Genomic DNA, 15,715 nt, shown 5'->3' with positions numbered 1-15,715 from the left:
TTTGTTAGGAAAAATCTGCCTCATGTCTCATGACAGAAGCATGGAGAAGATAGTCCATAGGATGTAAAACACCATAAGCATGTTGATGTAAAACATCTGTGTGGCAGACAGCTGCAAAGATTGGAAGGGAGTATTTGTGGGGAAAAAAGCATGTGGGTTCTTGTTGGCTTCCTCAATAATGGCATTGAAAAAGCAATAGCAGTCTTTCCAAATCCAAGTGTTCAATGTGAATGAAACTGGGGGAGGGGTACTTTCCACAATACTCTAGAACTGTATTCTCCTCTTTATAATAATCGTCAGCAAAGCTATACAATGGTGGTTTTTATTCTTAGGCTGTTTCTTTGTAGATGATGTTTTCAAAGATCATTTCCGTTTCTGGAATAGATGGAGCAAATGGCACATATTATCAGATTCACTGAGTTCTGATGGCGGTCAGCTGTTAGGTTGATGAGAAAAGCCACCCCACCCCAAAAGGAAGTCTGAGGTTTTCCATTCCAAGTCATAGAATTAATTAACTTAATTGTAAGCAGACTTTCTTAAACAGGGCTCTAAAATTATTAAGCCTCTCCTTTTCCCCTGCAAGCAAAGTCACATCAATCCTGGCTTTGTAAAACTGACTTCCTGAGACTCGCTGCTTTATCACCTTACTCTGCAGCAAGGCTAGAGGAGAGCAACAGAAAATCAGAGTCATAATTGACAATGACATGTGCTTATTGAATTTTAAAATCTGAGTCCATTTTTAAAACACTCTAAAAATATTTCCATAGGATTATATACTTACTAGGTTGAACAGGAGGACCTAATCCTCAGCCTTTCACTTGGCTCCAATGTGATGTCACCTTCTTCTAAGTTAATTTCATTGGCCATGAAAAATGCTCTGAGGGAAAAAGTCAAGTTACCATTCTGCTGTTATTAATGATAATATGATTAAATTTTCTCTAATACAAAGGTGTCTAAGTGTTTGAATTATGTTTCCATGGGAACATTCTCCATACATCTTTTTTTACTGTTTCCCTAAAGAATGCAGTTATAAGACAAACATAAAATCTGGCAGTTAAGTGAGGTAATGGTGATGGAATTTCAGAGGATAGAGAATTGAATTAAAAGAAAAATAGTCAGACACATTTTAGGTCTTTAAGTTGTTCATGTCAATCAAAATTGACCAATGTTTGTGCCAGCAAAAAAGTACAGAAAGAGCTCATTTTTTTTTTTTAAACAAGAGGAGAAAAAGGTTGTTTAACACACTTTTTCAAGGTCCCAGTATTCTTTTGAGTTAATTTCTTTTTAAATATAAAAGGATAAGTAGTAATGAATTTTTAAAGAACTTGTATTATAGTGTAAATGAACACCACATGTTCATTAGAACACTGATGCTTTTGGACTTTTAAAATGGTTTGGAGAATATCAAGAGCTAATAACAAATCCCAGCCCCCGGCCCCATTAGAATTCATTATCACCTTGTTCAGATTTAGGATAAAATCATATTATCTTATCATGAAGTTCTGACAGAAGAGATGAAGGCAGAAAGCACCTGATTTTGGTTTTCAGTGAGTGTTTTGGGGGAATATACAAAGTTTTTGGAATCTACTGATGCAACAGTTTCTAATATCAAGGAGCAGCATTACTCCCACAGCGATTTTACATCATATGCAATGTAACAAGATGGTGGATGTGGGCTCCTTACAGATCTTCCTTGTGCATTCACTGGCAACTCCTATTTTGATTTTAGAAAGTGCAGATTCTTTTGGAAAATGCCATCTTTGTATGCTAGCCTGCTGCATTTCCTCTGTGTTGAGAGGAACTTTTACATATAATATTGTCACTTCTATACATCTTAAATTTCCTGAAGTCAGCCATTCTCCATAAACCTGGAGTCATTATAGAGTAGCATTTTATAGTGACAGGGCTCCTTTATGGAGTAGCGTGTGCCCCCTCTGTGATGATCAAGGATGCCCCAGGAGCGTGTAGTTTCAGGCTGAAGATGATCACATAGCTGCTTTACTTCCAATGCATTTGTGTTTCATGCCAAAGTGAGACTGAGAACCAAGACCCGGGATAAGTACAAACACGGTGTAGATTGTTCAGCACACGGTAGGACTACAGGAAATGACAACCAGCTTCTGCCAGACATTTTGTAGGATCTGCTGACAACATGCCTCCAGAGTTGAGAGGAAGATGAAGACAAATGTCCAACACCTGGAACCAAACGAAGAGCGGGTATTAAAAGTTCAATATCCTGTTTTTATGAAAGGCTGCGTGTTATGGACAAGGTCATGGTTTATGTGTAACTTGGTTCCATTTGATGTGGCTTTTTGTTGTTTTGCAGTCTGAAACACTCCCTCTCCCCTGAGACACTATGCAGCTTGAAAAGAAGGCACTATTTGGAGAAAGCTAGCAGCAGGGGACATCCGTCTCCAGATAACAAAGCCAAGCTATCCTTCTAAGGCTCATGTCACTACTGTTGTTCATTACAGATAAACATTTATGAAAATTCTGTGTTAATAACTTTTGGGCATCTACTTATCTTAAAACACATGATGTTCATTTTTTTTATGAGAACAATTATTTATACAATCAAGTGTAATAACACTTACAATACAAAGCAACTTATCAGTTTGTGACTATTAAGTGATCAATTATCTTCCTTTTAATTAATTTCAAGTTTAGATTTTAGACTCCATTGTATCACAGATCACTTGGTCCACTGAAAAATACAGAGCAACACTTAAACACTGGTCATACAACCCCTTATTAGTGACGTGTCTAATTAACTCTTTGAAATTATTTTTCTAGCTAAACAGAATGTATCAGAGGCAACCACCATCGAAATGAATATCCTCGCAGAAACTGCATCACCCAGTTTATCCAAAGAACCACACATGGTACCTGACAGAGCTACACCAACCATTCCATTAGTCACCGAATTACCTATCATTACCACACACTTCCCTCCTGCAGGAAATATAGTCAATTTTGAACAGAAATCTGTAGTCCAGTCTCAGGCTATCACAGACAGATTAGCCACTGAATCACCTACCCCTGCTAGGAGTACCAAGAACCATTGGGATATGGATGACTACTTACCTTCTGGGTCGGGACCACTTGGAATGCCAGATACATCTGAAATTAAGGAGGAAGGACTCCATAGTACAACTGTCATCTCCCAACATGCTACTGGCTCACAGGATGGAATCACAGAGGATATGCAAACACATGAATCAGTTACACAGATTGAACAAATAGAAGTGGGCCCCTTAGTAACGTCCACAGAAATCACAAAGCACATTTCTTCCAAGGTATTGCCAGAAACTGAAACAACATTTGAATCCATGGAAGTGACCCCAGAACACAAAACTGAAATGCCAACAGTAAGCACCAGTCCTGAACTGGAGACCACAAGTCACTATGGATTCACCTTGAGAGAAGATGAAGACAGAACTCTGACAGTTAGATCTGGTCAGAGCACCCAGGTCTTCAGCCAAATACCAGAAGTCATCACAATATCAAAGACATCAGAAGACTCTACTCACTCCCAGCCAGGGGACCTAGAGTCCATTTCATTGTCAACAGTTGTTTCACCTGTAAGTATGCTTGCCATAGATGGATCACTCATAGATAAAGAGAAAGAACAAAAAGCCAATGGTAAAACGACTGAAGAGCCTTTTGGTCAACCACAGCCTACAACCCCCTTTCCATCAGAGCATCTTACAGAAGTAGAGTTGCCTCCCTATTCTGGTGACATGATATCAGTAGAGGGAATAACCACAGTTATTTATCCCCCATTACACACAGGAGTGGTGCACGGAAGTGAAAGAACAGAAACACCAATACCAGAGTTGGAAAGAGATACTTACACAGTTGATGAGATACAACAGAAGAGCACTAAAGATCCATTTACAGGTACAATAGAAGAAGACTTCTCTGGAATGAAGCCCTCTACAGCTTCACCAGAAAAAAATCATTTTACAGATCCTTCAGTGGAAGAATCTGTTTCCCCAGCATTGACAACTGGGAAGTTAAGTGTGAAGCCAACAGATGCAAGAGCTGTAGAAGAAATGGCGACTCTGACTAGATTAGAAACAGATGTTACAAAGCACCACAAAGATGTTACAATAGCCCATTTGACCCACAGTACTCTAAATGTGGAAGTGGTCACAGTATCAAAATGGTCATGGGATAAAGATAATTCAACTTCCAAACCTTCTGCCTCAACAGAACCTGCCGGCTCTACTAAATTACCCCCTGTCTTACTTAGCACTATGGGAACAATTGGGGAGGATAAAGAAACCCCAAGTTTCACAGATGTAGGAGACCGATATACTCTTTTCCCAGATAGTACTAAAACACCATTAGAAAGGGTTTCGGAGGCAGATTCAACGTCGGGAGCATTTACAGTCACGTTTCAGCCAGCTACATCACTTGGCAGTGCTGAAAAGTCTACTTTGACAGAGTCTACAACTGAAGACAGAGTTCTGCCCGCCACAAGCATGGGACACCAAGTCACTGTCGCAACTGTGGAAGGAAGTGCTTCAGGCGAAGATATGGATGCCTCCAAACCAGTCTTTACTGTCCCCCCGTTTGCACACACCTCCGACGTGGAAGGACTGGCATTTGTTAATTATAGTAGCACCCAGGAGCCCACCACTTATGTAGACATGTCCCACACTAGTCCTCTTTCTGTATTTCCCAAGACGGAATGGAGTGTGTTGGAATCCTCTGTTCCCCTGGAATCTGAGGTTCTAGGCAAATCTGATCAGGATGTCATTGAACAGACTCACCTGGAAGCAACCACATCTCCTGAAGCTTTGCGAACAACAGAAATCATACAGGGAGAAACCCCGGAAGAACCACAAACCATAAGTTCTACTGCACTAATGACCAAGGAGACAACAGTGTTAACAGAAGAGGGGGAGGGATCAGCATACACTGCTGTCTCTGAAGACAGATGGGTGACAGGGTTTGAGAGAGTCCCAGTTTTAGAAACAACTGTAGTGGGAACAATTGAGCATGGCACATCTTCTCCACCCGGTGCTATAACAAAGCACAAAGTGGAAATGGAGACAATGGTAACTCTAACATCAACCACTAGGCCAAAAGGTGTTCTAAGTACAGAGCCAGAATTAAATTATGAAGCAGAAGGTAGTAGTCTAACGGAATTTGCATCAACTTTGAGGCCCTTCAGGACTCATGTCACACAGCTTATGGAGGAAGCTACTGAGGAAGGAAAGAAGCCAACCCCAGACTATGCAGATTTAGGCTCAGGATTATTTGAAAGGCCCAGAGCCACCGAACTCCCAGAATCTCCAGTAGTTCCAAGTGATATCAGTGCCTTCACGTCTGTAGACAGCCTTCACAGAACTCCACCATTCAAGCCCTCTTCTTCATTCACCAAAGAACCACCTGTCAGTGAGAGGGAGCCCAGTGAGAGGACAACGGGTGACATTACACTTCCTGGGGAATCTGTAACACAGCACCCTTCCACAACCCCCATCGATATCACAGCTAAGGCAACGGAAGCTGATATTGATCAGGAGTATCACATGACCTCAAGGCCTCCCGTAACACAGCCAACAGGACCATCCACTGTGGCAAGAAAAACGACCTCCAAACCTCAGGCATTGTCTACTCCACCACCTCCGTCAGGGACAAAATCCCAGCCTGATATAAATGTGTATATTATTGAGGTCAGAGAAAACAAGACAGGTAAGTCTTTGCTTTCAAGGCAATCAGCACTTTATCTTGCAAGTTAAAATAACCAGCATATGAAATGCTGCCATTAGATGATAACTGGAGTGTCAAAAATATGTTAGCTTCGTGCATCTGTACAAGAATTGGAAAGCTATGTTATAAACTGTTTGGAAGAATGTTAGATACAGTTTTATTTTAAAAGTCATAAGAGAAGCCCTGCTTTGTCATCTAATACAACCACCTCATCACTGTTACATCACTTCAGAACGTGCAGAACAAAGTGTTTTAATTCCAGTGTCTTTCCATACATTACTACTCAAGTGTAGCTCTAGACTGTGTTAACATTCCATTGGTCTGCAACCATTAACCTCTAGCACTTACAATGTAGACAGCTCAGTGATTTTGCATATCCCTAAGGTTGACCAAAATATCTCTAAAGATTTGTTTGTTTTTTTTCTCTTCCAGGATTTTGCAGGTTTATCACATAAGTTGTGGAATGGGTAATAGTTCTACTTTAATCTAAATTTAAGGTTTTCAAGATGTTGACTGTTTTTAGTATATTTTCAAAATGTGGCTTGAACTGTTTAGAACCAACACAATCTAGCTAAGTTCTAGGAACTGCTTGGAATCATTAACAAATATAACTTTAGTAGGTGGACTTGTAAATATTACCTTTTATTCCTATAACTTAGGTCATGATGTTCTTTTATTGTGATTTCACTGTCTCCTCTAAGAGCCATTTATTTGCATTGATTGATACTTGTGGTTGTCATTATCAAACATGTCTTGTTCTTACGTAGAAGTGAGAGTAGACCATCACGTTAAGTTTGGAAAGCTGAGTTGAGACTATGTAGCACAGACAGTCTGATGGACTGTTTCATGTTTGTTTGGATCCTTTAAATTTAGAGCTTAAGTCTACAAGTTTTCTTAAATTGTTTGGTTCAAATTTGAATATAAGTATTAAATGAATGAATGTTTAATTTTCTGTGGCCCACATGGGAAGGATGCCTGTTTTTTCAGTTTCTTTCTTGATATTGGGATATGCCCTATTGAGTATCATGCAGAAGAGAGATGACATTTTCATTATGGTGATCAGGAGTACACCTGTTGAAAGTGAACAGGTATCTGTACCCTTGATTTAGTTGGTATCTAGAGTTGTAGATAGAGACTTCATGACTTCTACTAGTTGCTGTTCTTCAGAATTTTCTTGATGTGAAAATATTTGCATAGCGTGAATAATCGATTACACAGCCCTGCATTATCAACTCCTCTGTTCCCAGCAGAGCTTTGTAGAGGCCAGGAATGAAACATGCTTTTGTTATAAGTACAGTATTTTGTGAATCATAAATAATATCCTGTCTTCTACATTACTTCTACATCTCTCAGAACTGGAGTTGAAAACAGAAGTGTTATCAAGTAGGAGTGAGGATTGCTGTTAGTAGAATTAAAAGGAACACAAAACTGTAACCTTAGGGGGAAATAGAGGTGAGAGGAGATCGGTATCAACCTTTGATTTAAGAATGCAAAAAGAACATACCAAATAAGTACAAATCTTATCAATTTATCTTACTTTATTGGTAGTGACATACTAAGTTGTATCAAATGTATAAAACAGTATGAAATTGTATCAAACATTACGAAAACAGAAATATACGGCGCCTAACAACTCTTCTGAATGGGAAATTGTACATTCAGGTTAGGGCATTCTAACTACAAAATGGAATAAATAGGCTACAACTTGAACCCACCCCCCACCCTCCCTCACCAAGAAATGGCAATTATTAGGGAAAATCAAAAATGCAAACTTTATAAATGGCAGTTCAAGTGGAGGGGCTGCCTGGTCTAACTCTGTTAACAGTTTATGAAGAAGAGGCCTTTATATGTGCCTCGTGGTCTCCCGTCAGCTGGACCTGGGTGCTTGTTTCCTTCCCTCCACTTCTAAATCCTAGGGCTATGCTGACAGGACATTCTGAGAAAATTGTGAAATAGCTGGCCATTTCCACTAGGCAGGAGAATTACAGTATGCGATGGAGCAAGGAACACTGTGGCGGTCTATCATCTGGTTTTATGGGTTCTAGATTTTCATTCTCCTTAAGAATGATAGCACGGCTTGTTACTTTCAGAAGGCAGTAAGATTTGCTTAGACCCAACTACTCAATTTACAAATTTTGCTAGTTTTCTAACAATAATTTAATTTTCCCAGTATTTTGAACTTTGCTCATGAAAACCCTCACCCAGATGTTCAGTTAAACTCTAAGGCAGGTGTGTTAATGAGGGAAGCCTGGAAACCCAACATTTTTATATTTCCAGACTGGAAAATCCTCGGTGTATATGTGCCATTGTATAAACCTCTTCACCAGAGTAAAATTGACCTTCACGTATACTGTGTATCCAAGTAAGTAAAAATGCCACCCAAGCTACACCAAACCAAGGCATTCATATTTTTTGCTGCACTCAGAGCATGATATAAAGCTTGATTTTTATGAAATACCATAAAACAAAACATGCTACTCAATGCTTGCTTACGTCATATACTCAGATGGATGTTAATGGCAGTGTAGGCTCTGCTGCTGGAGGGCAACTGTGGTTAACAGTTTAAAAATCTGAAGGAGTTTCACAGCCTGTAAAGGGTTTATGAGCTGAAAAATGCTGTGGGGTGTGGTTAACAGCGGTTCAAGAGTGCTGAAGACTTGACTCGCCTATTTCAGGAGTAATTTGCACACCTGCACTTGGGAAAATTATTAAAAGGCTTTCTTTGTGAATGTTTATGAAGGCTACAGGATTTGAAAGTCTGGGAAGAGTTTCTCCAGTTATGTCTGGTTTTTTCTTGTTTTGTTTTGTGGTTTGTAAAGAGGACTCAGGCAAATTACCTGAAATGTTACACGGTACTGTACTGGAACTGCAAAAACAAAAACAAACAAACAAAAACCAAATGTAGCAGTATCTTTAAAGTCAAAGAATAATTTTGAAATGTGCAGATTTTAAATGCCAACATCATGTCAGTACTCATAGCCCAAACCTCCAGATATAGGCCTATATATGCCCCCATGTGTCCGTTCTGCCTAATCCTGCTAGGCATTCTTTTAAAAATGTTTTTACTGGTTTTCTGTCATCCTAAGTGTAAAAGTATAAGACAGGTGTAAAACTAAACATTAGACAGGAATTACATAAATGTAAGATTCTGATGAAATTGTTAATGTAGTAATATGTGCATCAGTCAGATTTTGACAAGGACAGTATTTTGGCCTCTCCATTAGAACTCATTTGCTCAGCTTCCCTTATTGGTATATAGAATTACTGCCCCTTATTGGTAACACCACTTAGAAATGGCTCCCATCGGCTCTATTTCTTCTACTATTTTAAAATATGAAACATAAACACAACGCCATGGTCTTGCTTTTGAGAACTTTGGCCTTGTTGGGCAGATGAACAATACGGGGCAGTAACTCTAACGAGGAGTCTGGACAAACACTTAGAATCACTGGACACTGCTTACCTCGTACTTAAGGTGATTATATAAGAAAGTCTTACATAATTTTTACTGGTTTTTTTTTTTTTTTTGCTTTAATTCTGGACAAAAATTATTTTTCTTCTAAAATTGTATTTACTTTTAATTGTGAATTTTCACCCAATATATACTATTTATATTATTTTTTAAAAAATCACATTTTATGTTTATGGAATTTTATAACTGTATGTAAAGTAATTTACTTTTTTTAAAATAGAGGACCAGATCTCATTCTTCAAACAGTATCTTCTGGGGGCTTCCATGTGTTATAAAAAATAGTGCCTGTGTTGATTAGTGTTTGGGTGGATGAGCTAGCCTCTGGGACGCCGTGTTCCTCTGGCCCAGAAGAAAAGGGGATTGCAGACATAACTGAAACAACACAGAAGCATGCATACCTGAATGAGCTGAATATTTAAAGGGGAAACACACTTTCTGGTTAAAAATTGATTTTATCTTAGTCTTTTACGTGTGTGGTTGTTTTGCCACACTTGTGTGTATATGTGTGTGTGTGTGTGTGTGTGTGTGTGTGTGCACTACTTTGCACACCTGGTACTGCCTATAGGGAGCAGAAGAGAGTTTCAGATTCCCCTGGAACTAGAGTGACAGATGTGAGTGAGCTATCATATGGGTGCTGGGAATAGAACCTAGGTCATCTAGAAGAGCAGCCAGTGTTCTTAACTACTGGATCATTGTTCCAGTCCCCCAAATATATTTTCAGTAAGAATGATTATGACTACCTTTAGCTCACTTAATGATATACATTTATTTATTTGTTTGTTTGCTTGTTTGTTTGTTTAGGCTTTTCAAGACAGGGTAACTCTATGTAGCCCTGGCTGTTCTGGAACTCCCTTTGTAGACCAGGCTGGCCTCGAACTCATAGATCCATCTGCCTCTGCCTCCTGAGAGCTGAGATTAAAGGTGTGCGTCACTACTGCCCAGCAAGATATACATTTATTAATAGGTACCTTTGTTGTCTCTGTTCATTATGCTAAATGAAACCAGGTAGGCCAATGTTGCTTCAGTCTTGTTGACATATCTGTGCCATTAAACAATATGTTACTTATCATGCAAGGAACCAAATGGAACTATAATTTTGTGTGTTCTTGGCTGAAAGAGCATTTCAAAGTTTAGTCTCCGTGCTGCCTGTTGGTTTATAGTTGTGCCATTCTGAGTACAACTCCTCAGGAGCTACAACTCCCCCATAATTTTACTGTAGTGTTGATTCCATAGGGTCTGTGAGCAGAACCCAGCAGCTTCAAGCTCTTCTATGTGCATGAAAAAAAGAGCTGATAATGACAATAGCTATTTTAATTCTTTTTTAAAGTAATTTTTTATTATGTGTACAGTATTCTGCCTGCACAGATACCTGTATGATAGAAGAGGACACCAAATCTCATTATAGATGGTTGTGAACCACTATGTGATTGCTGGGAGTTGAACCCAGGACCTCTGGAAGAGCAGCCAGTGCTTTTAACCTCTGAGCCATCTCTCCAGCCTGCTATTTTAATTCTTTTCTCAACAATGGTCCTTTGACAAATTCTTTTAAATGTTTCCATGCATTGGCCTAATGTCTCCTTATGTTTTCATAAAGTATGGGGTACTGGCCAGTGTTGTTTGGGTGCTGTGAGGGAAACTGTGTCTTTCATTTGTGCATTGATTCCAGGAAACAGACACAGGAGTCCAGATAGTATTCAGAACATTTTCAGCAAGAGGCTAGCTAAGGGAAGAAATGTGAATGGAAAGAGCAAGAAGGGAAAGAAAAACAAAATTCTCTGGGATGTTGTTTTAAAGAGGTAAAGCCGAAATTTTTATATTTTAAAGGAAATTTGCCAATTTTGGTCATTTTAGAAATGCATAGAATTACTTCTCAGGGAAGCCAGTTTTCCGTTATACACATATAATTGTTTAATAAAGTGACCTCATTTGTAGATCAATTCCAAGAATAGTGATGGTGATTAGTGGGGCGTGGGACTGGTTATGGTACTGATGTGTTTTAGTAAAAGCAGATATATTCATGTTTTTAGGTACATTGAGCTATTATGATTCTCCCAAAACAGTTGATGTGAGAAGAAATATATCCCTTTGTATGAGGGCATCCCATGAAGGACTGAGACTCCAGCTACCTTATTTTAAAAGAGTGTCCCTTGGAGAGATGGTACCAATAATCTTGAGTATGAATCAGGAGGGAAACACATGTAGTAGCAAGAAGAGGATTTAAATACTTGTTAAGATAGATTTGATCTGTTGGAGGAGGAAAATAAATCAATACAACCTATATTCCCTTTGAATGATCAGGGCTATATGTAATACTTTTCCATAAATGACATAAAGTTTAAATAGAAGACTGGAAAATATAAAGCCTCCCTGCAGTAAGGGAGAAACTTTCAAACTCTCGGTCTGTGAAAATGTAATACTAATGTGTGTTTCTAGGAACATGCAGGAACACAGTATGATTCTTATGTTCACTCTCAATAGTCATATTTCTTGGCTTTCTAGGGAGCCTGTGTTACTATCTGCAGATAAAAAATTCCCTGTTCATCTTTTCATGCTACCTCCCATAGACATTCATTCGATCCAGCCATCATGTAGCTAGGGAATTAAAGCAGTATGATTTACAGTTTAGTTAGACAACTTGAACACTCAGTAAATAAGGATGTAAGAAAGAGAATGCCATGCTTTCATCAACACAATAAGGAACAAGCTGAAGTAGGTCAGAAGTGTCTGTACTAGACAAAGCCTCAGAACTCACCTCAGAGAAAACTGTGATGTTCATCCCATCCTTGAGCATCGCTCAGGTTTCCTGGGGTCCACAACCAAACCAACCTGAGGTACCAGCAGGTGATCCTCCAAGATGCTGCTGCTTGACACAGTTTGATGGACAGAGGGAAATCTCCCAATGCATCATTTAACCACACTGCTTCTGCATTTGGCTGTAGATCAGATAAAGTAGTCACGGCTCAAACCACCCAGACAACTGATCTGAATTGCTAATGGGAGATGTGAGCATCGCTATTTATTTCCTTTTTGAAATCTGCTTGAGATATTGTTCATATTTGGCATCTGTAGTCTTAAATGTATCCCAAATAGTTTTGCTAGGCAAAACATCTAATAACATGAAAGTTCTGGACTCTACAGCCCGCTGAGACACAACAGCTGCCTCAGCCTTGTGCTCCCGTGGAGAGGCTGTCTCCAGCCTTTGTCAGGTGAATTTGTACTTGATGGTTCTGAGGGTGAGGAGCTTGTCTGATTTAAACTTTCTTCACTGAGCCTGTAGTCACTGGCCAGATGTCAGCAAGTGTAGTGTTTATCACAAGTCTTACTACACCTTGATATCTATAAATGACGAAGAAAACGGAATGAAATATCTATGACTCACATGTACTTTCAAACTAGCAGGAATAATTTTTGCCAAATCCTAAGCTGTAGTTATGAACGGGCAGCACGTTTTTAGTTTCTTAGAACTGCTGCATATCTCATTTTGCTAGATCCTTGTTTACTTCTGTCTGAAAACACAGGAACTAATGTTGATGCCTTAATGACACAATAATTCTTTTTCTTTGTTCTGATCAAGTAAGTTTGTTCAATTCATTTATGTTTGAAGAATTAAAAAAAAAAAAGAACTAGTATTCACTGCCTTCATAGAGTCCTACATAGATTTGTAAAGACAGTGAATAATTAAAAAATATTGAGACTATGTTTGTACATTCAGACTCTCTAGATTTTCAAAGCCTGAAATTCTCTACTATGTGTATGTATGTATATTTTTCAAAGGACTTGAGTACTAGAAAACTAAAGCAAAAAAAAAAAAAAGAGAGAGAATAATGTTCCACTTTATGGTTGGACTTTATTTACTCAATAAAAAATTATGACTGTTTTTCGTGAATGTATGTCTGTGTACCACGTGCATGCCTTGTACTCATGGAGGCCAGAGAGGGTGTTGGATCCCTTGAGACTGAAGTTATAGTCAGCTTTTGAGAGGGTATGTAGGTGTTGGCAATCTAACCCAGATCCTATGGAAGAGCAACCAGTGTTCATTCATATCATCTTTTTATTTTTTCAACCTATCTGCTTAAGTTTGTGTTGGTCAAATACTCTTTGAGTGTGGGGCTATCTCCTGGACCATCCCCTGGATCCGCCTACAGGGGAATTGTTTTGGGAATCATTTTGAAGCCTAAATTTCTTTTTATTCATGTAGCACCTTCTTACTATTTAGAAATTTCTCAAATGTCTCTGATTGCTTGTAAATGCTGTCTAAGAAATCTCTTGCTCTTTTGAAATGAGAATAGAATCCCTTAGTCCCTTTTGGAGGAAGAAGAGCCTATACATGGTGGTGTCTCTCTAAGTGTACTCAGCCCAGATGATTGTATCTAAATTCAGCCTTTGTACTTGAAGAAACTTCAAGGATTATTGGAAGCCAAGAAAAGATATGATGCCTGCTTACCATTGCTGTAACATGCCTGCCTCTTCAAAATGAGGCCATTGTTTAGATATATGTACCACTCTTTCTGGGTATGAAATTTGTGAACAGAGCAATAGGTGCACTGTGCTCAACACACCACGGCTGTCAGGGTGAGACAACATGCTTGAGTGGTGCTCCAAGTAGACTGAGGCTAGCTAAGCCATAAGGAGACAAGGGTCACAGAACACAGTGAACTCCCAATCTTTGACCTTGTTGACCTCTCTAGAGGACTGTATTGATAGAAGCATCACATGCTACCTAAGCACTGAAGGAATGAAGGAGCAAAAGTGACTAACAACATTTGGGAGGGTATTTGTATCTTGGTTTTCATTGTTGCTTAGAATATCAAGCTAGGACAATTTATAATGTTACAAATTTTAAAACAATATTGCAGATTCAGGATTTCTTAGGCAGTTTGATTGAGAAATCACATATTTTTTTCTCTTATAGTGCTACTTACTATTTTATTTTAATTAATAAATGGGGGAAGGTGAGCAAAATGAAACATTGATTTCTGTCTGGTATTTGGGTCTACAGATATATGATTAAGAATTTAATATTGTGAGGAATTTCATGATTCTTCACTTTAAAATCTGCAAGCTCTTTCAAGCCCCTACAGTTTGGCTATTTTATTTTTGGAATAAGGAAACCTGATATTTTTATTATATATTAGAACAAATTCCATCTTAAAGGCAATTCAGTCTTAAATATTTCTGCTGAGTAGATTGCAATAGCTTGCATTTAATTAAAGACTCTTAAACTGAAATTATAAAATTCCCTGAAGAGAATCTGATCCTTGACCAGTCGCCTATGCATCCCAGCAACTGTGTTTTGTGTCTGGTTACAGAAGGACTGTCAGACTTGTGCTATGTCTGCAAAATTCTGCTGAGAAGTACTTAAAAATACTTGGTGAATAGTTGAAGGCCAGTTAGCCATAAAGCCTTGTGTGAAATGTCATTAAAAAACCCATTAACCACGGTACTAGTATATTCAAGTCAAGCTGTTAAAATACACTCATATAAACACAGAAAAGATTATACATGCAGCCTACAGAGTTCTGTGGTTTGATTCTTGAAGTCTAAATAAAAGTTATATTATCCTTAGAGTAAAATTCTGAAATAAAACAGTCTTCCATAAAGGCTCATTCTTCTAAGAACCTGTAGTGTCAGTCATTTGGTGAAGTCATTCTTGTTAGTGTGAAATAAAGCAGATCTCTATTTTGCTAGGAGACAGGACTTTGACAATAGTAAAGGTGTCCCCTCCCCTACCATATGCTACAAAGAAACTTTTCTGGTTGCCCTAATTATAGCTCTTACAACTCTCTAATAATATGTGTGGTGGGTGGGGGTGGTGCCTGCAAAGGGGACGGAAGAGTCATTTTGGAGAATGAATAAACAAAGAAGACCAAGTAGGGTTTGGTGAATTGTAAGGAAATATTGATGGCAGTGCAGGCAGGCCATGTGACAGGGAAGAATTCACCCTTTTATGCATAGCATAGATAGATTTTATATAAACTCTGCCCCTGTTCGTGAAATGTTGAAAGCACGGGAACAAACCAGATACATACTGATAGAATAAAAATGTGAAAAACATGCTAATTCAAAACCCTAGGTAGTTAACTTTTTCCCATCCTGAAACTAATGTTAAGAAATCCAAGGACATTATGTGTAAGTTGACACAGCCTGAGCAATGATCATTTGTCAACCTGTGAGGACCTTCCTTTCAGAAAACGGGAACAATAATGTTTACTCTCATTCTGCATTTTTGTTTTAGTTAAGTTTTATTGAGTAGGGAAGTTTCTAGGAATCCATACAACATGAAGACTGTGGTTTCCATATTATATTGGGATTTTGGGTGCTCTTGTTATTCAGAAAACCACTTTTTTATGCTAACCACTCTACCATCCATAAATACACAGTAAAACTAAAATATATCCAGCGACTGACAAAAAATTAACAGCAATTATCAAATGAGCATATTATATATGAATGAAGCAACACAAAAAGAAACTCATGAAAGTGAAAGCCATTTATGACAGGTACTTTGTGAACCTCTACTTA

General features: G+C 38.5%; 1 protein-coding gene across 2 annotated transcripts in view; it reads left to right on the top strand.

The window, feature by feature from the left end:
* Positions 1-15,715, top strand: part of Vcan (versican) — a 100,349-nt gene that overhangs the window by 39,641 nt on the left and 44,993 nt on the right. For both annotated transcript variants that reach the window (XM_036206889.1, XM_036206890.1), the window contains exon 7: positions 2,794-5,703. In XM_036206889.1, the coding sequence (XP_036062782.1) occupies positions 2,794-5,703 (2,910 nt within the window). The remainder of the gene's footprint in view (positions 1-2,793; positions 5,704-15,715) is intronic.

This window comes from Onychomys torridus, chromosome 15, assembly GCF_903995425.1.
Source record: "Onychomys torridus chromosome 15, mOncTor1.1, whole genome shotgun sequence".
Classification (NCBI taxonomy): Eukaryota; Metazoa; Chordata; class Mammalia; order Rodentia; family Cricetidae; genus Onychomys; species Onychomys torridus.
The sequence above is the reverse complement of the archived record's forward strand: the minus strand, read 5'-3'. Positions and strand labels throughout refer to the sequence as shown.